The sequence below is a fragment of the Eleutherodactylus coqui genome, chromosome 5, assembly GCF_035609145.1.
Source record: "Eleutherodactylus coqui strain aEleCoq1 chromosome 5, aEleCoq1.hap1, whole genome shotgun sequence".
In the NCBI taxonomy this organism is placed as follows: domain Eukaryota; kingdom Metazoa; phylum Chordata; class Amphibia; order Anura; family Eleutherodactylidae; genus Eleutherodactylus; species Eleutherodactylus coqui.
In genome coordinates, this window is record NC_089841.1 from 89,469,740 (window position 1) to 89,493,640 (window position 23,901).

The following is a 23,901-nucleotide window of genomic DNA, read 5'->3' on the forward strand; positions in this document are numbered from 1 at the left end:
ATCTTGAGCGAACAAGATGCAGTGAGATGAACCTTAAAGGATGCTAATTCTCGAGAACTGAACACAGCACATCTGCTAATGCTCTTGTAGCAAAGACAGTTCTCTTTTGGGTGGTCGTCTGGAAAACGGTTTCATATTTCTGGGAATGTAGTAGGTGTTTAAAGGACACAACAATCCACTGGCACAGAAAGACCCATAATGTCCATCACTCAATCAAAAAGTCCTGCAGCAAAGGATCCAGGAAAGCAAACCATCTGCCCTTGTATATAGTTGATGTGATTGATTCACCCTCAGATTGGGCAAACAAAGCTTGCTTTGTACTCCTTGAGCATACCTCCTTGATTATGTTGTGACTTGAGACAAGTCATATTTTCCAATGATAGAAAAACAAGCCCTTACTTTCTCAATTATCCTGACTTCAGTGGCTAAAGAACAGGAAAAGCCTCTGAACGTCTGTATCCTTTACATGGGACCTGATGTCACTGCAGGGAAAGTATCCATGAACAGTTTGTGTGACTACGAACTGTAGGCTGAAAGGCCGGGGTGTACTTCATAAGCTAGTTGGATTCTTGGTGACCACATTTCAAAGTAATTCTAAGATCGCACACAACCTTAATACAGGGTGATTAACATATAATGGTGCACCAGTACAGCTGCATTATTCTTACATGAAGTGACGTACAACAGCTAGAATGACCTGAAAAGATAGAACATCTGTAAGGTGCATTAAAACTTGAGTTCTATGTGGGCACAATCGATGACGCAGAAGAGGTTCAGCTCTGGCCAGACACGTCCCGGGATATCTGCTGTTACTGATCCCACTGTGGTGATGTGGTGTTTTCAGTCGTCTAATGTCACTAATGACGCCCACGTAAAAACTTGAAAGTTCTTCTAACGCAACTTACAGATGTTCAATCTTTTCATGTTGTTCTTGCAGTTGTATGTTATGTGTCTGAAGAAATGCGTGCTACTTCTGCACCATTCTTTTTGAATCGCCTGTATTTTGGGTTTCATAATCGTTGACGAACACCAAGTGTGCGATTTGTTGTGATGATGGCAACCTAATAATGTAGACACTTGAGCTTTTCAGTTCCCAGCCAGAAAATGATATCCACACAACAATCTATGCCCAAGAGTGACCCTTTTTTTTTTTTTTTTTTGTCATTACAATGGAAACATATAGGTACATCTTAACCCTTTAGGGGCGGCCAATACGTCTTTTTATTGACCTCATTAATGAGCTTTAAATCTGCATATACATCTTTTTAAGGCCTCCCTTACATAGATGTTTGCAGAAACACAGCGTTTTTCAATGCTGCATTTACTGTGGTTCAAGCAGTGCTGGCATGCATTTTGCCAGCGTTTTGGCTGTGTTTTCAGTTCCGAAAGCCAAGGAAGCTGAAAAAAAAAAATCAATACTCCTCTAGCAGGCGCCGTCTGGGTCCCTGACGCTGTTCTCCGGAGCTCCAGGGCTGCCTGGCTGTCAGTGCCGACAGAGCATCTTTTGCTAGTGACGGGGTTTAAATGGCTGTGATGGGTTCATCGAGCGCTGGCTCTGATTGGCTTGGCCAGCGCTAAAAAAAAAAACCAATCTGAGCAATCTCTTACTCTAGGCGGGGTCTTCAAATCCCATCACTAGCAAAATATGCTCCGAAGGCGATAACAATTGCCCAGCAGCCTGCCCCGGAGCTCTGGAGAGCAGCAGCAGAGGCCTAGACTGCACCAGCTTTTTTTTTTTTCTTGGGTAGTATACCTAGCACTTGTATTTAGCGCTACCAGAAACATGGTACTCAGTTGTGCCACGTTTCAGCAGCACTGAAACCGCTGCCCATTCATTTCAATGGATGACGCACGACTGAAAACGGCCAAAGATAGAACCTGCATCGCTGTCAAAGCGCAGCGTTTTGACGCTGCATTTTGATACTTGTGGGAGCAGCCCCATTAAAATGAATGGGAGTGTTGTACAGCGTTTAGCACAGCGCTGAAAAGGCAATGCTGAACGCTGTACAAAAATGCCTGTGTGAAGGGAGGCCTAAAGCTATAGCTTGGCCAACTACTGACAGCCAGGCTCCTGTTCTAACTGCCAAGGACAGAGAAACCTCAGATCCTGGCAGATTAACACATTAAGGCCCATTTACAAGCAATTTGGAGGGGGAGGGGGGGTGCTTATTACATCTGGCAGAGAGTTCAGGCCATGTAAAAGTAAAAAGATCATTACAGCATGGGCATCCCCTGAAACTTCAGCCTCCTGAACAATTGTAGAGTGGAGGAGTAGGATTTGGGGTTAACTGCAGTCACGCCTCAATTTTCAGGTTTTGTTACATTTTTTAATTATAGGTTTTAGCTTTAGGTAAATTTGATATAGTTCATATTGTGCATGTAAATGTATCCTCTATAACATTGCTGTAAATACTCTTTCAAACAAGACATTTTAGTGGCAGTTCTATGTAAATTATCTGCTCTGGGTGATTTACTTCCTTTTCCAGTTTATTGGTAAAAAGTTCCCTCCTCTGTATGCCTCCATTATCCATGTAATATAATGTGTATAGATCTGATTTATATAAAACAAGGCTGCATTTTCTTGATTTGCATGAATCAAAAACTTGGCTAAAGTTCAACCGTGTTTGTTGCAGATGGATGACAACCTTCGGCGGAGCCCTCAGAACCTTCCCAAAGCTATGACAACACTACAGCCTTCAGCTTCTGCTGAACCACGACATTCTAGCCACCTCCTGACACCATAACTGATGGCTTGAATCTTGCTGCCCACCAGTTACATTCGGGAGTCCAGTCTTGGGCCTACTCTACATTACGGTTGCTTGTGGCGAGTGCACAAGCTGGTCTCAAAGATGAGCTTTTCCAAATACTTATATGGGAGCAAAATGAAAGTGCAATAAACTGATGCTGGAACCCTGTTGGTAACAGAGCATAGTTTTACACTGGAAACAAAGCATAAGATCCCAATTCCTGAATATCCATAAGTAATCAACGGTTGTATTCTAGAAGTAGTATTTTTAGCTGGACAGTCACATGCTGCCTATATCTGTGTCTGGCATTCAAGAAAGGTTTCCAATAACATTTAAGAATGAAAACTAATTTATTGTAATTGAACATGCAGAAATGTATGTAGCATCATTAGGACTTCTTAATAGAATGGCCTTGGTATGATATGGAGAACTAGAAAAACATGAGTGTTTTTGTGAATCCTTCCAGTAACCAATGGTAAATACCTTGGCTGGAGTTGCACGCTGTGGCAGCCACAGACCTTGACATATTGCTAGGATATGCCATCAATGTCCGATCAGCCATGTACAACCGTTGTGACCCTTGCATATCACTACCGTAAATTGCCAGTGGTTGTAAGCTCTGCTTGGCTTTCACCGAAGGCTACTTAGTTTGGTCTAATGTAGTCAAAGGCTAACTTTGTGACTTAGGAAACCCCTGGTCCACTTTGGAGAAATCCATGCGAAGCCAACAGTAGACAGTCTGCATGACTGGTTCATTGGAATCCATTAGTAACTGTGTGGCCTTCCAGGTAAACCAGAGCAAAGATGACAGGAGACGAAGTGGCATTTCCCTTTCTTGGTGGTACTGCAACTTCATTCCAGTGGTCTGCACGGGTCAAAGCAGTCAAACCCACACTGATTGAACAATCACAGCAGAGCCTAGTGGTATACTGTGAACATGCTAAACCCATTTAGCACTTGATATTAAGTACTTTGGTATGTAAAAGGGAAATGCTAATGCTTTAATGACCTTTCCATATCTCTTCATCATTATACACCCCTACATCAGCATGATTCACAGGCTTCTCAGTGGCCCACTGTCTGAAGGAATTCTCCATGTAAAAGAATATCGTGTAGCTAAAACTACTAACTACTGATTAACCCCTGCATGATTAGAGGTATTTTGAGTCTTTGTGCCCCATGCAAAATTTCACTCTTTGGAATGCTTGATCTAAAGGTAATTTTTTTTTTGTTTTGGTGTACCCAATTTATTTTTCTATATTATCAGGGCAGATGAAAACTTAGAGTCTAAGTTTTTTTTTTTTTTTTCCTTCAATGGTTGAATAGGAAAAATGTGTGTTTCTCTTCATTTTTCCCATGCTATGTTTTAAGGTAGTTTGTTCAACAGATTTATGTATAAGTTATACTAGAAATGTTCGCCTGGTCAGATCTGGCATACGTTTCTGAGAATGTGCATGGAGATGTCGGGAATGCGCCAATCGCATAAAGAGCTGTGCGCTTATTCATGTATTCAGTGCACAGTGTGCCAGGGTAAATCACAAATGCCAGGTTCAGTAAACTTCCCCCATTGTTTCCAGTTGTTTAGAAGGGCTGTGATAAGAATATACCAGTTATCATTTTTAGGACCCAGAATGCTCGCTAATGTCATACTGCTCCTATATGTAAATAGAAGTACAGATTTAAGGTCTTGAATGGCGTCCAAGTCTGTGGACTCTTTTAGCACAGTAATCGCTTTTCATAATCCTGAATTTTCTATAGCATTCCATGTGAAACTACATGATTTTCTAATGCGACAGTTAATCAACATTTCTTATAGAACTATGATGTGACAGAATGTCTTATGCCATACGGTATGAAATGGATTGTAACAAGGTCACAAGAATTCCCCCCCCCCCCCCCCTCCATCCATAGGATCGTTGATAAATTGCAGATTGATGGGGGTCTCATCACTGAGACCCCCACTGATCTCAAGAACGGACGTCCTGTGTTCCCCTCTGCCTGTTACTGCAGGGTTGATTCTCACTCTGTAATGGCATCAGAATGGATGGAGTGATGGCTGAGCATGTGCAATCTGCACTTCATTTCAGTGGGGCTGATGGAAGCACCCAAGTGCTTACTGCTCAGCCATCTCTGCTGTCCCATTACAAGTGAATAGAGCGGAAGCACGTTTGGACGCCCAACACTCCATTCAGTCTCCTCCTCAGTGCAGGAGGTGCAATAAGCCTGCCGTTCTGGAATTGGTGGGGGCTCAGCGATGAGACCCCTACCAACTTAGCAAGTTATCCCCTATCCTATAGATAAGGGAATAACTTATCATCTTGCTACAACCCCTTTAAATCTAGGTTTTATCTCTGACATACTCTATTCTTCTAGTAACAGAGTTTTATGCATGAACCAAGTATTATAACATTGTCCGTTATATGCTTTGTATTTTGCTACAATATATATCGCAGCAAATGATATATGAATATTTTAATATGACATATTCTAGATAATGATTGTTCAAAGGGAATATATTTTGCAGTATACAGTTGTTTTCTGAATCGGTTTTCCTGTATGTAACATTTCAGCGGTCAATGGTATGATTCCTATTTAAGGGATTGTATGTAAAACGTGTATTGTGATATGTACATTTTAAATTATTCTGTGTGTTCATTTTGTAGCTACTCTTTAGGAATACTGATGAAATACTGTAGTAACTAATGATTGTTAGAATGTGATTACGTTCTACTTCTAGGGGGGGAACTGTTAATCCCTCGTGACGTCCTCTGATAGGAGGTTAGATGAAGTGTTGATGCCATTCACAGACTGATGTGAACTGCTGCCTACATTGTAAATTCTAGGATACTGTGCCCGAACTTTACAAACAGTTCAATGAAGTATGGGAGATGCTCTTAAAGGGGTTGTCCCGCGCCGAAACGGTTTTTGTTTTTTTTCAATAGCCCCCCCCCCCCCCCCCGTTCGGCGCGAGACAAACCCGATGCAGGGGTTTAAAAAAAAAAAAACGGATAGTACTTACCCGAATCCCTGCGCTCCTGTGACTTCTTACTTACCTTGCGAAGATGGCCGCCGGGATCTTCACCCACGGTGGACCGCAGGTCTTCTCCCATGGTGCACCGTGGGCTCTGTGCGTTCTATTGCTGATTCCAGCCTCCTGATTGGCTGGAATCGGCACACGTGATGGGGCGGAGCTACGAGGAGCAGCTCTCCGGCACGAGCGGCCCCATTCAGAAGGGAGAAGACCGGACTGCGCAAGCGCGTCTAATTGGGCGATTAGACGCTGAAATTAGACGGCTCCATGGAGACGAGGACGCCAGCAACGGAACAGGTAAGTGAATAACTTCTGTATGGCTCATAATTAATGCACGATGTACATTACAAAGTGCATTAATATGGCCATACAGAAGTGCTGAACCCCACTTGCTTTCGCGGGACAACCCCTTTAAGGAAGTTTATACTGAACGATTCGTTCAAACAAGCAAAAATAAACAATCATTTAGTGTAAACGCAGTCAACGATCCATCGACAAATGATGAATCGTTTGCATTTTATGCAGGCTCATTCACTAATTCGGTTTAAATACTGATCATTCAGTCATTCTCATTCACTTATTCAATGAATGCAAACGATTTCTCATTTATACAAGTGGGGACATTGTTTAGCTCGTTCAAACAGGCTGCCCGAGCGAACTCTGACATCGTGCGCTTCTTCAAATGAGAAATAGTCAGGCTTAAACGGACCTTTTACTTAGGCTGTGCATACGTTTTAGATCACTTTCGTTTGTTTGACACCCCCATGCACTTGCACTCTTGGTTTCAGCAAAGTACTTATGTGTTGAGAACTTCAGGTGGCGAAGCCACTGCCAGACACCACAAAGGGATCAGGCAGTTGAAATCCAACTGCCCATCCCTATCTCTGCTGATATTAAGGAAAAGTCAGGTGGCGGTCTGTACACATTTAGATGGTGATCTGGTTCGGATGATCTAGATCTAATGTGTACAGCCACCCTTGGGTATTCTCGGCTGTCCTGAGTAGAGGACCCTCCAACTGGCCTTTCTCCTCTGGGGCATGTGGAAGGCTGTTGTCTTAATGAGACAGTCTTTGAACTGTGCAAAAGTTTGAATCACCCAGGACTAAGTAGGGTATAGTAGTTGGAGACGTTTCCAAATTTCCAGGTCGTAAATGTCACAATGGATAGAAATCGCCAAGTACAAATAACCCACCCATATTATGCAGCTCACAGTCTGCTAATGGATTACCGCAGATTGAGTTTATCCCTTATCTATAGAATACAATTAGAAGTAGATTAGATTTTTTTTCTTTTGTTAGCTTCGTAAATTTGTAAAGTAGGACCAAAGTAATGGCACTCTCAGAAGACATGGCTCAATATTAAAGGGGCTTTCTGGGCTTTTACAACTAATTACCTATTCTCTGCATAGGTTATCACTAGTTGATCGTTGAGAATCTGCTGCTCAGGATTCTCACCGATTTAGCTCATCGGCTGGCTGTCAATGCAGCGGAGTCGGACGTTGTCATCACTGGTCAGGGCCAGAAGTGTCATAAATGCAGTCCGATGAGGAGCAGGAAGTGCGATAGAAGCGCAGTGCTTCCATTAATTTCAGTGAGAGTGAAGCCACTATGACACTTTTGGCCCTGACCAGCGTTGACAGTCTATTTTCGCTGCACTGACAGTGGACCGACATTATGCTGATCGGTGGGGATCCTGAGTGGCGGAACCTTGCCGATCAACTAGTGATCTATTCAAAGGATAGGTCTATCAGTTGTAAAATCCTGGATTAACCCTTTAAATATAGATGTTCTGCTATAATGAAACCAAATATTATGTACTTTGAGGCTTAAGCAGAATGGATACGGTATTAGTTAAATGTCAGATGTCTTCCATGATATTAATAGGGCTCCACAGAACATGGGCGAACGTTCAGGCCTCATATACATGACTGCATTATAAACCAGCCTGCTGTAGACCCTTTCTATACCTCTATGCATCTAATTTTATTTGGTGGCTTCAGTGTATTATGATTGACTATTATACCCCTTTTTTTAAACCTATTAATACTAAGGGCTACGTGAATAATTTCTGACACTAGAATATACCAGGATTCCACGTGAAAATGATTTGCTTCTCAACGTACACTACATATTGTAATGCATGAGTGTATTAAGGCCCCCATACACATTAAGTAAAGTCATCTAAATCTTTCAATTTTCACGAGACAGTCACATGGCTGTCGCATGTGTTTGGGGAGCCTCTTCAGGGAAAGTAGGATTGGAACATTGAATTTCAATGCAGATCCTGAAATTTTGACTGTAGCTTAACTAGCTGTAGCTCTACAGAGTTATGGACCACTATCTCTGTGCACATATATACAAGGTGGACAGTTGATCATTGAGTGACTCTGCTCAACAAACTCCTTAAGGTTGTTTCACACGGGCGAGAAAATCGTGCAAGAGTCAGTAAGAAAGGCAGATTATGAAACCAATGATTTTTAATGGTCTGCTTTAGAGATGAGCGAGCATACTCGGTAAGGGCAATTACTTGAGCGAGCATTGTCCTTAGCGAGTACCTGCCCTCTCGGAAGAAAAGATTCGGGTGCCGGCGCGGGTGAGCGGTGAGTTGCGGGAGTGAGCAGGGGGGAGCGAGAGGGAGAGAGAGATCTCCCCTCCGTTCCCCCACGCTCTCCCCGCGTCGGCACCCAAATCTTTTCTTCCGAGCGGGCAGGTACTCGCTAAGGACAATGCCCGCTCGAGTAATTGCCCTTAGCGAGTATGCTCGCTCATCCCTAGTCTCCTTTCCATCTGCAATGTTTTTACTGATGCGATGTCAAGAGAACAAAAAATGGTGGCATGCTCTATCTGTCTGCGATGTGCGTTTTTGGTTTTATCGCAGACAGCAGCAATACGATGAGAGATTATTCTAACAAAAAAGCATTGCTGTTGGGCAAAAATCGCAAGAACCAAGACGCGATTTTCTCATTGCAAAATTGCAATCGCCAGTGTAAAACTAGCCTTGGGCTAAGTTCAAACAAGTGTTTTTTGTTTGTTTCTGTCTAACTGCTTCGTTATGGGAGCAGCTAAACAGAATGAAAACTCTTCAGTATTTGTGCCCATAGACCTGCATGAAACTGAATATTTTCAGTCTCCATCCGTTTGTCAATTTTCCTTCACCATCTCGGTTAGGCTTTATTCCCACGAGCGCATATCGGACGCAGTTTTTATGGCCGGCCGATATACGCTACTTTGGGAGAGTAAAATCTGGTGAACGGGCGCACAAATTGATTTGTGTGCCTGTTCAGATGGCCTGGTGAGCCTGGCGCAAATGTGCCGAGCTCACCAGGCCATTGCCCATGTCCCCTCCCTCCCCATCGCAGGCTTGCCTCTCGCTCCTCCTCCCATTGATGGCTATGGACAGGGGCAGAGAAAGGGCAGGTGCTTGGCTCCACCCACGTCATTTCCCTTGTCCATAGCCATCAATGGAAGGAGGCGGGGTGGATTGGCACTTAGGTCTGCCCCTGCCCCCCCCCCCCCTCCCATTGCACAGAACGAGCATGGAGGAGCGAGAGGTAAGCCTGCATAGGAGGGGGGGGGGGGGGGGGAGAGAACAGAGGGAGGGAGTTAAACAGCCACGCTGCTAAACTCCCTCCCACCTACGGCCGCTGCCAACGTATTCCGTCCCAAAAGATAGTTCCAGAACAGCCGCCGCTGTATTGGCTTGGCCGGGCGTTTTTACGTCTCGCAATACGCCCATGTGATCTGATGCATTGGAATCCGATGCATCAGATCACAGCGCATATTGGCCGGCCGTGAAAATGGCGGGCCGATATGCGCTCGTGGGAAAGAGCCCTTAAACTGAAGCAAAAGCACAGACTGCTGCTCTTTTTTTTTTTTGTTTGTTTTGTTTTCAGTTCAAAAAATCGGGACCGAAAGAGATTGCAATGTTTCAGTTTTGTGCTTTAACATGGCTTTCCGTTTGCTTCCATTTTCCATTGACTGCAATCAATTTGTTTCCGTTATTTATTTCCATTTTCTTTCCTTTTTAGCTGCACCCACAATGAAACCGCTAGACCAACAAAAACTGCTATTTTGAACCTCCCCTTAGTCCAGAAAAAGCAGGAACTTGAATAAATTTCAAATTCTATTTCATTTTTCTTCCCACCTAAACTATATATCAATCTGCTCAGGTACCCCTCCTCTATAACGTGCTGCAGATCGGGCAAGGTGTTTGATACGGCACATGTAATTATTTATGCACTGAAGTAAATGGGGCTGCTGGAGATTGCAGTGTGTTTGAACTTTATCTCTAGAAGTTTTCATTGACATGACTGGGTGCGTGTGCATGGCCACCGCTGTTGAAATTTCGAGACCTTTCATTAGAGATTTCTCTAGATCGGTGGGGTCCCACAAGTTGGACTCAAGTTATCCCCTTTTCTGTGAATAGGGAATAACTTGCCAAGATAGAAATACCCCTTTTTAACTAATTTTCAATAAATGATTAAATAAAAATTAAATATTGTAAGTCCTCATATTTTATCCTATTGATGATATTTGAAATGCACAGCTGATTTGTTAAAGTATCACTTTTGAATTCTTGTAACTGTATCCTTTACGGGGTTTTTTTTTTTTTTTTTTTATCTTTTTGTTTTTCAATGTTTTTGCTTTGTATGGTGAAAAATAAAGTCTGTTATTTTAAAATTGATGTCCATTATATGCGAGTTTCTATTGTTTGGTAATGAATCATAGAATGGTAGAGTTGGAAGGGACCTCCAGGGTCATAGAGTCCAACCCCCTGCTCAGTGCAGGCTTCACTAAATCATCCCAGACAGATGTCTGTCCAACCTCTGTTTGAAGACTTCCATTGAAGGAGAACTCGCCACATACTATGGTAACCTGTTCCACTCATTGATCACCCTCACTGTCAGTTTTTACAAATATCTAATGTTTCTCTTCCCTTTCAGCTTCATCCCATTTCTTCTAGTCTTTCCTTGTACAAATGAGAATAGGGCTGATCCCTCTGCACTGTGACAGCCCTTTAGATATTTGTAGACCGCTATTAAGATATTGAGACGTTCTTCGAGTTGGATGTGCAGCCATTTATGACTACTGAGTACAATCACTCAGCCAGTTACAAATCCAGCTAGCACTTGTCTTGTCAATCATTTTTTTTCCAATAAGGATGGTCTAAGATACTTGTGAAATGCTTTGCCAAAGTCAAGATATACCGTATGTGCTCAAGTATAAGCTGAGTTTTTCAGCACAAAAAATGTGCTGAAAAATCCCCCCCTTGGCTTATACTCGAGTGAGGTTAAAAAAAAACCAAAAAAAACCAAAACGCAATATTTGCCTCTCAGCCGGGGTATGTGTCCCCGGCGTGATCCTGTCCTCGGCGGTGCGGCAAGCTGCTTCAGTCTTCTCCCCGCTGTCATCTTCCTGGCTTGGTTTTGAAGTCCCCGCCATCAGCGCTGTGATTGGATTGAGCGCCGGACAATCACAGCCGGCGCTCAAAAAACCAATCACAGCCATTCAGTGATGTCATTCTGAATAGCTGTGATTTGGTTTATTGAGCGCTGGCTGTGATTGGCCGGTGCTCGATCCAATCGCAGCGCCGACGGCGGGCATTTCAAAACCAAGTCGGGGAGAAGAAAAGCAGCTTGCCGCATCACGCCGGGGACACAGATGCTGGCTGAGGTGAGTATTGCTTTTTTTTTTACATTTTTTTTTTTTTTTTACCTAGTGTATATACTCGAGTATAGCTAGGCTTATACACGAGTCAATAAGTTTTACCACAAAAAAAAAATTATTGACTCGGCTTATACTCGGGTCGGCTAATACTCAAGTATATACGGTACTATATCTACTGCATTTACTTGATCAACCCAGTCTGTGATTTTGTCACAGAAGGAAGTTAGATTCGTCTGGTATGACTTGTTACAAACCCATATTGGCTCTGGTTAATTACTCCATTCTCCAAGTACCTGTATACATGCTTACATTTCAGTGCTGGCTACTTTTTACAGCTACTGTACGATCAGTGGCTCCAGCCAAGTTGCATTTTTTTACTACATGCAGCTTTACCTGTTTTATCTTGACTGTCGTGTAGATGCAAAAAAGGAAAACTCATGGAATTATGAAAATAACAGGATTGATAAAGATGTTAATGATATGCATATGATTAAATGGAAACCACATCAAGTATGAGTGCCACAAGCAGACATACATGCACTTCTATGCCTTGGCATGCTATCATTGAGGTTATTAATGGTGTTCTGAGGAATGTTCTGTCTTATTGAATGCACTTGAGCATACAAATCATCAAGAGTCTCTGCTGGCAGCGCCCTTTGCGATTGCCGACCAGTGACTATCCAGATGTGCTCGATGGGAGATATGTTGCCATGGTCTGCAGAGTCTCTGGACTTGTTTAGGCCATGCAGGCTGCTTACGGTTGCATGAGCAACATGTGGCCTGTTATGTTGAAAAATAGCTCCTGGGAAACTTAAAAAGAAATTGCTGTACCACTGGCACCACAGTTCCAAAATTTGTCAGTCCTATCACTCCAGAAGTGCATTAGTTATCGGGATTGAAAGACTACTTTTTTTCTATGTGGTATTTCTCAGAGAAATGTAAAGATTATTTATATTTCCACATCGGCCAGTCATAACAGCACAACTAGAGGATGCCCTGTGACCTTTTAAGGGACAATAAGACCGAGATTAAAGGCCCTTTGCACCCACCTCCAATGTTCTGCCTGCCCCCACAGTGGGCACCGGCGTAAGAGGACTGCTGTGTGCTGCCCTTTTCTCTTTTTTTTTTTTTTACCTGGATTGGCAGGCAGGGTTTAATTTGGGGGTCTTGGCTCTCCTTCCAACCCGGCCTGCACGTCTAAAACTCCTTGGGGGGGTGAAGACACACACACACTTATCCCGCGCCATGCTCAACCCCGCCCTTACCATGCTCTGGCACTTGGAACTGGCGCTTTGCTTCTGTGCAATGCACACACTGGAAGTCTTGTTAACAGTGATGTCAGCATGGTGGGCAGGGCATGCCTAGAGAGAGAGTCATTTAATCCTTTCCAATCCACTGTCTGACGTCTGAAGACATTATGATTTAAGGCTGTACAGCTCCGATGTTGGAAGACGTCCGTCGGGGTTCTCTTACTGTGTATTGCCAGCCTCTCTGCTGTTGGAGCCTATCCAACGTGTCACCTCATGCAGTACTGGCTTTAGCCAGCATATAGCGCTGTTGTATAACGGCAGAAAAAGAGTAAGCCCCCTAGGAAAACCAGGATACAAATTGGATTGGAAAGGGTTAAAACCAAAAGGTTTCTATGGAAGATACTATTGAATGTCTTCCTTTGCTTGGAATGGCTACAGGGTTTCTGTCAGAGACCATGAGATTTGGGGCTAAGAATGCGGTATTTGGTAACTTAGCAAGACAAGCATTTTGGCTGAAATCCTGGACTGGGGATACCACTTCTATTAATAAACTTTCTTCTATCCCCTTTCAAGGGGAGTATGTTTTTGGCCTGGAACTTGACAAGATATTAGAAAAGGTAGCTGATAGTAAGTTTCCTATAACCTAGAAAAATGTCTTCCTTTTGTAAACCTAGATTCCAGTCTAGGGATCCTAAGGACAAAGGCAAAACTGGTACATGTTCTATCAAAAGGGAAGAAGGGGTAGAAACTTTCTCCTTATTCCGAGGCAGCTAGACCTCAAACAGTGACGGAAGCCTTGAGGGAGAAAGATTATCCGAATTCCAGGAATCTTGGAGGCAGGTAAGCAATAACCTTTGGGTTTGATGTACAGTTTCCTCAGGTCACAAGATAGTTTTCTGCCCTTACCCCCAGTAGGCTTTGTATTACTCCACAATAATCCTTCCTTTGGCAGAAATTGGAGGAGGGTATAGACTGCTTACTATCTTTGGGAGTAATTGTTCCAGTCCTTGGAGGAGCAAGGACTAGGTCATTCTTCTACACTATTTGTAATAGGCAAGCCAAATGGTTCATATAGAACTTTTATTATTACTCTAAAACCTTTTATAGTTCTTATTTTAGATTTAAAATGGAAACCATTAGATCTACAGTTCTTTTGATTGATATCAGTTCTGTCATGTGTACCATTTAATCTTAAAGATGCCTATTATCATATTCCTATTGATCTAAATATAACAAGTATTTGAGATTTGCCATTAGAAAAGAGTTAAACGTTCTACACTTCGTTTACCATTTGGTGTATCTATCGCACCCAGAATATTGACAAAAGTGGTAGTAGAGATGGTTGCTCACCTTTTTGGAAGAAGGGAATTACTTTGGTCCCTTATTTGGATCTTTTTCTTATTGTAACAAATTCATCGGAAATCATGAATTACCACTTAGAATAGGTTTTGTCTCTTTTCTTCAGCCTAGGTAGGATGATTAATCTTGAAAAAAAAAAAAACTATTTAGGAAAATTTAGAATATTTTTCTTTTGGGTCCTCCTGGATTTTGGCTTAATACAGTCTTTCCCTCGTATAAATAAGAAAGAATTAAGTCCTTGTCTACCTTCCTCAAGGAAGTCCTGTTTTTTCTTTTAAAAGGCTATGTGTATGCTGGGTTTGATGACTTCCTACATACAAATGGTCAGTTGGACTCAATCCCATGCCAGCACCTCACAGAAGCTCATTTTGTCTTCCTGAGATAGAAAGCATACCTCTTTAGATAAAAAGTTCCATTTAACCATTCACATTTAAAAAAATAAAAAACCTTACCTGGTGATTTAAAACCTATGAACCTTAGTAAAAGCTTTCAGTGGTCTACTCCCTTTGTATCAGTAACCTCAGCTGCAAGGCAGATAGGTTAGGTAGCACGCTGTTCTTTTCAGGGATCCTGGACAAGTCGGCTCTCCGTCTAATTATAGAGAATTCAGAGCAGTTTGGGGAGCCCTTAAACAGATAGAAGAACTATTAAGGGAAAAGCATGTAACTGCAGTATCGTTTATTCATCATCAGGGAGATACCAGATATCCTCAACTCCAAACTCTTGCACCAAAAATCTTTTCATGGGCGGCGATTACAGTATCATCTCTCTCAGTGCGAGAGAGATGATCTAAAAGGATCAGAAGAAAATACACAGGAGAATAGTCACTCAATTGGGAAACTTTCCATATTATCATAGAACAGTGGGGACAGCCTTGAATAGATCTATTTGCGACCAGAAAAAAAACTCCAATGCCACACATTCTTTTCCCTAAACTCGAGAGACAACCCAACAGGTCTGGATGCCCTCTCCCAACCATAGGACATGGATTTGGCCTAGGCGACTTTTTCCCCCTTTCCCCACTACCTCTTATTTCCTTGGTTCTACTTAAAATTCAGCAGGCAAAAACTACAATAAATCTCAGAGCTCCGTTATGGACCAAACAAAATCTTGGTTCCCCTTTAACAGTGGTATAAGACCTCATTCCTCTACGACTGAGGCAGGACCTTCGATTTCAGGGTCCAGTTTATTGCCAGGAGATCAATATGTAAAGACTAGCAGCGTGGTACCTGAAAAGGAGAGCCTTTTAAACTAATGCCTTTCTAGTGAGGTAATAATTACTCTATTACAGATTTGTAAACGTATCACCTCCTCTATATACTAGAGGGTATGAAGAAAGTTTTATTTATGCTGTGGTTCGGATCAACTGGATTTACAAGATCCGGATGTAACTTGAATCCTTTACTTCCTCCAGGCTGGGGTTTGGTAAGAGAGTCCTAGAACCCTTATGGATCAACTTTCAACTCGAAGTACCTTTTTTTGATCGTCTCGCGAAACATAGATGGTTTAAAAGGTTCCTTAAGAGTTCAGATAGACTTAAATTGTTCATTAGAAAACCAGTTTCTGACTGGGATCTTAATTTTACTTTTGAAGGATCTCTAATTCTTCCTTTGAGCCCTTAGGTGAGGTGTTATTTTAAACTGCTGACTTTGAACGTGATCTTCCTGGTAGCTATTACATCAGCTAAAGGCGTCTGAGCGATTCAGGCCTTCTTCTCATTTAAAGAGCCAAACCTCCAAAATTTTGAATAATTAATTCTAACGTTAGAGCTTTGCTTTTTTTCCCCCCAAGGTCTCCACAGAGAACAAGAAATTATTCTACCCTCTTTTTGCCAAAACCCAATGATAAAGAAAGATTGTCACAAGTGAAATGTGAGAGATGCGGTTTTATCATACTTGAAGATTTCTAAGCCTTTGAGAAAGGACAGTAACCTATTTTATTCAATTCCAGGTTCCAAATAAAGGAAGGGTGGCCTCAAAAAAATACTATCGCCAGGTGGATTAGGCTGGCAATCCAAGAGACTTACAGGACTCTGGAGAAGATCCTTCCATATGCTCCTAAAGCGCACTCTACTCTGGTCCTTTCCTCATCCTGGGCTGAATATGCTAAGGCTTCAGTGGGGCAGATATGCAGAGTTGCTGTTTGGTCCAATAGTCATACTTTTGCAAAACATTATAGCATGCATGTTTTGGCCAACAAAACACAAACCCACACAAGCACACCCAACTGCTTCCATTGCGCTGTCATTGACTGGACGATGTCCATCATGACAGCACCTTTACTTTCCCGCCCTACCTTCCCACCCTCCTGGTATACACATGAAGTAATGTTGTATGGATCGTTTGATTAATAAATCTGTTATGTCTACATTCGGTGTAGTTATTGGAAAGACACTGGAGCTGGGATGAGGGAGAAGCCTTTTAATCTCTCCATCTTCCTGTCCTTACAGAGGGCATCCTCTGGTTGTGCTGACATGATGGACTTGTGGAAACCGAATTAACGGTAGGACATAACATATATATAATTTATTTAAGATCTTACTGAATTAAGGAATTCATTGTGTAAAAAGCTAAAGGATGATGAGTTTAAATGTATGTATATTTAAGAGTGGCGTTGGCCATTTATAACAAACTAGACACACAAAGCTGACAGGGACAAGTCTGATGATGATGAATGATCCTAGTACATTTATTAGTATCCTGGGTACTTTGACATTATGATGTGCTAAAGGATGTGTACTTTTCTGTAACAATTATGTTTAAAATAAATTTATATAAAAATCTTTCCCTTTTTGTTTCTACAGATCCTATACCGACCTATGTATCTCCATGGCTACAAGCCTTGTGTCTTTTCTGAATATGCAATGCAGTCCCATACTGATAACCTTTCATATACCCTCATATCTGCTGTCTGTAGTTGGGAAGGATATCCTCTTTCCTTAAGAAGAGCACCTCGAAGGTGAGTGAGAAGACTTATAAGGCCAAGCATGCTCCTCTGAGAAATATGCCGAGTCTGACATTGATTTGCAGGAATGCTTTCCTCCAATAGGTGCTATAGAGGTATTGATCCATCTTCCTTATTTGCATATTTCCCAGAGGAGCATGCATGGCCTTATAAATCTCACTCACCTCCTAGGTGTCTCCTCATGAGATAATCGTTGCATGTAAATGGGGCTTTAACGCATTAAGATAATTTAGACAACTTTCTGTACCAAAGTTTATTTGGCCTTTCAATAGTTTTTCAAAGGCTTTTGTTTTATTAGAGTAGCTGCACTTTTAAAAATTTTTTAACTTGTCTGAGAGCCCCACTGTTTGCTAGAATGAGGGGAATACATTGCTCACTCAAGTGCTGAACACCTTCGGTTGTCTTCCTTTCTTGCTGGTTCATCTCAGCAGCAGAAGACTGGCTCACAGAGGTCTATGCAGTCTGTCTTCAACTGTTGAGAGGAGCCAAGAGGCAAAGACAGCAAAAGGAGCACAACACTTAGGTGAGCACCGCAGTCCCCTTTCTAACGATCACTGGGGGTCTTGACAGCAGGGCCCCCACTGATTAAAACTTTTGACATGTTGCACGGACAGATCAAACGTTTGAAAAAAGTGCTTTTTTTCTTTTGAATGGTATTTTAGCATCCGAGTAGCAGGCCCTCAGCTGAGGAGACAGCGGGGTAGAGAAAGCACTTGTCACAGGTCTCTACCATCTCCTCCCTTAGGGGTAGCGCGGGACCTGGCCACGTACAGGGAGATCACAGGGGTTACCTTAAATCCAGTTGCCACTCGTAACGCCATTGTCCCGCCCTCTGCGGCGGATGTTTCAGACGTAATAAAGTAGTCCACAGTAATTTTCTGAACAAGAACAGGGAACGGTTGGTTCCGCTCTGTTGCTGTAAACTCAAATCCACATAAACAGTCTTGGTACATAAACAACAACGAGAGGATTCTCTGGGTATCTGGATAATCCACAGTCCAAATTATCTGTGAAATTCCTCTCCCGGCAAACTCTCTCCTCGCCATGAAGCAGTTTGTCCTTCTCTCAGCACTCAGCAGAAGCACCGAGGCCCATGCTGAGTGTAAAGAAGTCACTCGACTTCTTCCATATTTCTCCACACACCCGCTGATCTCACGGACTCTCTGCCAGACTTCTTCCACTGACTGACCTACTGACTGACTTACTTACTTTGCACTCTTGCAAACACATATACTCAGCATGATCACATGACCACAAACGACACACACAAAACGATACATTTATCAGACAGGACTAGGAATACCAGACATTAACCCTCTCAGTCATGCAACCATCCAATACATTGACACGAGACAGACCTAGAACATTTTGAAGGGACTCTACTAACTCTGGGCCACTACAGTATGTTCACACGTAACTGAAGTGGTGTAATGCAAATCAGAAAGATGGAAAAATACCTCTACAGCGCCATTTATTGGATGGTGTAAAATCTGTCATGAAAAAAAACTGTCACTTGTTGACCTGGAAATTGGGGCGGGTAGCCACATATGAATTGGCTCCATTAAATGTGCTTTAATTTGCATGAGTATTCAATGGCATGTCAAACTAGAAATCTGAAGGTCCGCCTCAGATTTCTGCTGCAGATTTTGCATTGGTATGTCTTAATACCAATGGCTTCTTGCACATAGATGAATTTTAAGTTGTGCCTGATCTTTTCAGGCGCAGATCGCTTCGAACAGCACACTGTCATCCTGTCCATGTGCTGTGTGATATACGGGACCTCACACATGTACATGTGCTGTTTACTTTCAAATTAATAGGTGCTATTTTTGTCTTCTTTTCAGACCGATTTTTCGGCCCGAAAATCTGACAGAAATCTCATCCGTGTGCAAGTAGCTTAGGCCAGCTTCACACGGGTATAAGCGTATTTATATGCGTATTTGCACGATGGGTGTTATGTTTTTGGGCGCTTGTGCATATTTTACTGCGTGCACAACAAACTCGCCGATTGCAATAGCCAATTAGTTCCAGATGTGTATTTTTCCAGTGGAATTACGTAGTGTTTCGCACATCTTGCGAATTTTCGCACCTCCCATTGACTTCTATGGGGACCATTGGTGCGCAAATGTGCAGAAAGATAGAGGAGGCTCTACATTTTCATCAGAACAGTTCACCTGATGGTAAATACATCATCTGTATCCAAGGGGGTATGTTGTTCATGGAGGGATCATCTTGGTCTAGCCACTGGCATTAGGCAGCTTCCAGATGTACTTTCTATACAAACACTTTGTTCACCACAAGTGACCTGATCATCTTTTCCATTAATTATTGTCCTTATTTTCACAATTGCAAATCACAGAAGAATAGACCCTGAATGCTGGAACATAGATTACTTTTAGGGTCTGTTCACATCAGTAAATGAAGTTTCATTTGGAACCTCTGTTGCTGACTTTCATTAAAATACAGGACAAGAAAGCGCTGCATGTAGCACTATTTTGTCCTGTAAAATGTCAGCTGGCCAGACTAAAACTGAATGAATCCCATTATAGTCAATGGGATCTATTCTTGGATGCATTATATCCTCCTCTCTGGAGTGCTTATTGGGGAGGTGACCCCCATTCTCCCAATAGGTTAGAGTCATAGAATCATAGAAAAGAGTGTTAGAGTTGGAAGCTTAGTACATTACTATTATGGATCTGAGTCAAGGGTATTGGCAGATACCCATGGCCAAAGAAAACCAGCTTTAGGTAATAAACTGGACCACCGATTGGGAATGTTGCTTTGCAACCCTGAATGCTGCTCTGTCCATCAGAGTGGCGTGGAGGTGGACTTTGTAGGCGATCTGTGGGATCAGCCTACTAGACCTACACCAGAAAGGGGAGGTGTGATATAAAGAGATTGATAGTATTCCCCCAGCTGTCCAGTATCAATAAGCTGCCGTTCAGGACACTAAGAAAGTTGAGCTGACCTCCCCTCCCTCCATCCTTGAATTTCCTGTTACTAGGTGACAGCAATGGGCTTTAGAAGTGATCTGTAGAGATCAAAACCCGTTGCCCATCCAAAAAGGGGAGGTGTGATATAGAGATATTGATAAAGCATCCGCCAACTATCCATAGCAACTTGCCACTCAGAATACTGGGAAAGATGATAATAATAATTAATAATCTTTATTTGTATAGCGCCAACATATTCCGCAGCGCTTACATAGACAGGGGGAATACAGAAAGACAAAAGTACAAAAAATTACAGAACCACGGTTACATAGTAATCAGTAGATGGAAACAATAGGGGTGAGGGTCCTGCTCCAACGAGCTTACATACTACAATTAATGGGGTGATACAGAAGGTAAAGGGGCTGGAGATGTGCACGGTATGGCGAGGTGGAGAGTGAGGAATGCTATATACAGACAATGGTCAGACATTTAGCCATGTGACGGCAGGATCAGTATGACTGCAGGAGCGGTTTATGGTGGCTAGCAGGGACTGCAGTCAGTAGGTCAAGGAGCAAGTTATCGGGTGGCGTATAGAGGAGTTCGTTTAGAGAATGCGGTATGCCTCCCTGAAGAGGTGCGTTTTTAGAGCACGCCTGAAGTTTTTCGAGTCCTGGATTGCCCAGGTATCCTTTGGTAGTGCGTTCCAGAGGACCGGTGCTGCTCTGGAGAAGTCTTGGAGGCGGGAGTGAGAAGTTCGAATAAGAGGGGTGTGCAGTCTAGTTTCGTTTGCCAAGCGGAGAGCCCAGGCTGGGTGATGGATTGAGATGAGGGAGGCAATATAATGGGCGCTGCGCTGTGGAGGGCTTTGTGGATGAAGTTAGTAAGTTTAAATTGAATTCTGTATTTAACGGGTAGCCAGTGCAGTGACCGACACAGGGCAGAGGCGTCTGAGTAGCGGCTGGACAGGAATATGAGCCTGGCTGCCGCATTCAGGATGGATTGGAGAGGGAAGAGTCTGGTGCAGGGGAGGCCAATCAGCAACGAGTTGCAATAATCAAGCCATGAGTGGATGAGGGCAACAATAAGCGTTTTCAGCATGTCTATTGTGAGAAAAGAGCTGATTCTTGAGGTGCAGCTGACATGTTCGGGCGAGAGATTGGCTGTAGGTAGTAAATGAGAGATCGGAGACGAATATAACCCCAAGGCAGCGGGCATGCTGTTTGGGAGTTATGGTGGCGCCACACACTGAGATGGAGATGTCAGGATGAGGTCGGTTAGTGGAAGGAGCAAACACCAGTAAGTCAGTTTTAGAGAGGTTTAGTTTTAGGTAGAGAGAGGACATAGTGTTAGAGACAGCGGACAGACAGTTGGTGATGTTTTGGAGGAAAGGTGCAGAGATGTCACGGGAAGAGGTGTATAGCTGGGTGTCATCAGCATACAGGTGGTATTGGAGGCCAAAACTCCTGATGGTTTATCCAATAGGGGCTGTGTAGATAGAGAAAAGAAGGGGGCCGAGGACCGAGCCCTGGGGGACCCCAACAGCAAGGGGAAGAGAAGGAGAGGTAAAGCCAGCATAGGAGACACTGAAAGAGCGGTCAGATAGGTAGGAGGAGAACCAGGAGAGAGCAGTGTCCTTTAGGCCTCATGTCCACGGGGAAAATCAGATCCGCTGCAGATTCTCAATGGAGAATCTGCAGCGGGTCCCTCCTGCCCCACGGACATGAGCACCGAAAATAGCAATTTAAAAGCATTTACCTATCCGGCGCGGGCGGGGAAGGTCAGCTGTTCCTCACGGCCGGATCTTCATTTTCGGCCGGCGGATGAATTCCTGACGCCGGCGGCACGTCGCCGGCACGTCGTCGACGTGCCGCGCGCATGCGCCGGGCACATCCGCCGAGCCGAAGCAAGGAAGATGCGGCCGTGAGGAAGAGGAGACCTTCCCGGTCCGCTACGGATGGTAAATACTTTAAATTCCTATTTTAGGTCTCCCGCGGATCCGGACGGCTTCCATAGGCTTCAATAGAAGCCCGCGGGAGCCGTCCCCGCGGGAGACCCGCACGAAAATGGAGCATGGTCCAGATTTTTCCATGCTCCATTTTTTTTTAAATCCCTTTTATTGACGATCCGCGGGTATTTATCTACCCGCGGGTGGTCAATGCATCCCTATGGGATGCGGATCCGCATGCGGGAGATCCGCTGCGGATCTTAAATCATATTTTGCCCGTGGACATGAGCCCTTAGGCCGATGGAGCGAAGCATACTGAGGAGGAGTTTGTGGTCGACCGTGTCAAATGAGGCGGAGAGGTTGAGGAGGATCAGTAGGGAGTAATCACCCCTTGATTTGGCTGTCAGTCGATCGTTTGATACCCTTGTAAGGGCAGTTTCTGTCGAGTCTTGGGGTCGGAAGCCAGACTGTAGGGGGTCGAGGAGAGAGTTCTCTGATAGATTGCTTGCAAGGCGGGAGTAAACCAGCCGTTCTAGTAGTTTGGAGATGAAGGGGAGGTTTGAGATGGGTCGATAGTTGGCAACAGCAGTCGCGTCAAGAGTCTGCTTCTTTAGCAGTGGGGATATGATGGCGTGTTTGAAAGAAGAGGGAAAGATGCCAGAGGTCAGAGAGAGGTTGAATATAGTGGTGAGATGGGAGATGACCACTGGGGAGAGGGTCGCTAGTGCAGGTGGTGGGGCGAGCAGGGAAGAGCAATTTCGAGACTTCTTCCTCTGTCGTTGGTCTGAGTACAGACAGTGAGCAGGAGCTAGATGCAGTGCTGACAAGACTAGGGTCAGGGCTAGTCTGGGATTGGGAAGTTATTTCTTGACGGATGTCATCAATTTTCTTTTTGAAGTAGGCAGCCAACTCAGCAGCACTGAGGTCCGTCACATGGGGCTGCGGTTTAGGGCTGAGAAGAGAGTAAAAGTATCAAAGAGCCGTTTAGGGTTGTGCGATAATGAGGAGACGAGAGAGGTGAAGTAGACTTGTTTTGCATGGTGGAGGGCGAGGTTGTAGGTTCTGAGCATGAATTTGTAGTGGAGAAAGTCTGCGGATGTTTGCGACTTCCTCTACAGGCGTTCAGCACTTTTAGAGCACCGCCGGATGAAGCGCGTTTGAGGCATGAGCCAGGGTTGCTGCATTCTACACCGGATGGCTTGGATCCTGGGGGTTGCAGCTTCATCCAGGGCATGTTTGAGAGTGGTGTTGTAGCGATCGGCAGCCAGGTTGGGGCAGGAGAGGAGAGATAAGGGACAGAGAGGACTGTAGGGACTCAGCAAAGTCTTGGGTGTGAATGGCCTCAAAGTTCCTGTAGGTACGGTAGGTAGGTGGGTGTGGAGAAATGTTAGGGAGTGTGACAGAGAAAGAGAGGAGGTTATGATCCAAGAGTGGGAGAGGGGAGCTAGTGAAGTTGGAAGCAGAGCAGAGCTGGAGGAAGACCAGATCCAGAGTATTGCCATCCCTGTGAGTGGGAAAGGCTGTGAGTTGAGAGAGACCAACGGAGGAGGTGAGCGAAAGAAGCTGAGAGGCAGATGGGGAGTTGGGGTCATTAGTGGGGATGTTAAAATCGCCTAAGATGAGGGTTGGGATTTCACAGTGGGGGAGCCAGGCGGCAAAGTGGTCCAAAAACAGGCGAGGAGCACCTGGTGGGCGGTAGATAACTGCTACTCGCATGGACAGTAGGCAGAAAAGCCATAGAGTATGTACCTCAAATGATGGAAAAGTGAGTGAGGGTACAGGGGGGATGACCTGGTAGGTACACTTTAGGGAAAGAGAAGAGCACCTACTCCTCCGACACGCCTGTCATCTGGTTTCGGGGTATGAATTCAATGTTCTAATCTCAATCCCCCTCCCTCACATCTGCCAGGTCTTTTGATGCACAAGAGGCCAGGAAATCCTGTGTTCCCATAGCAATAAAACTAGCTAGTGACAGGTAAATGCTAGTTTCCTCCCCCCTGCCTGCT

General features: G+C 44.0%; 1 protein-coding gene across 2 annotated transcripts in view; it reads left to right on the top strand.

Annotated features, from left to right (window-relative positions):
* The window catches only part of MTX3 (metaxin 3), a 43,127-nt gene extending 34,822 nt beyond the window's left edge, over positions 1-8,305 (top strand). For both annotated transcript variants that reach the window (XM_066602833.1, XM_066602832.1), the window contains one exon: positions 2,634-8,305. In XM_066602833.1, coding sequence (XP_066458930.1) covers positions 2,634-2,744 — 111 coding nt within the window. In that variant the 3' untranslated portion in view covers positions 2,745-8,305. The remainder of the gene's footprint in view (positions 1-2,633) is intronic.
* The last annotated feature ends 15,596 nt before the right edge of the window (positions 8,306-23,901 follow it).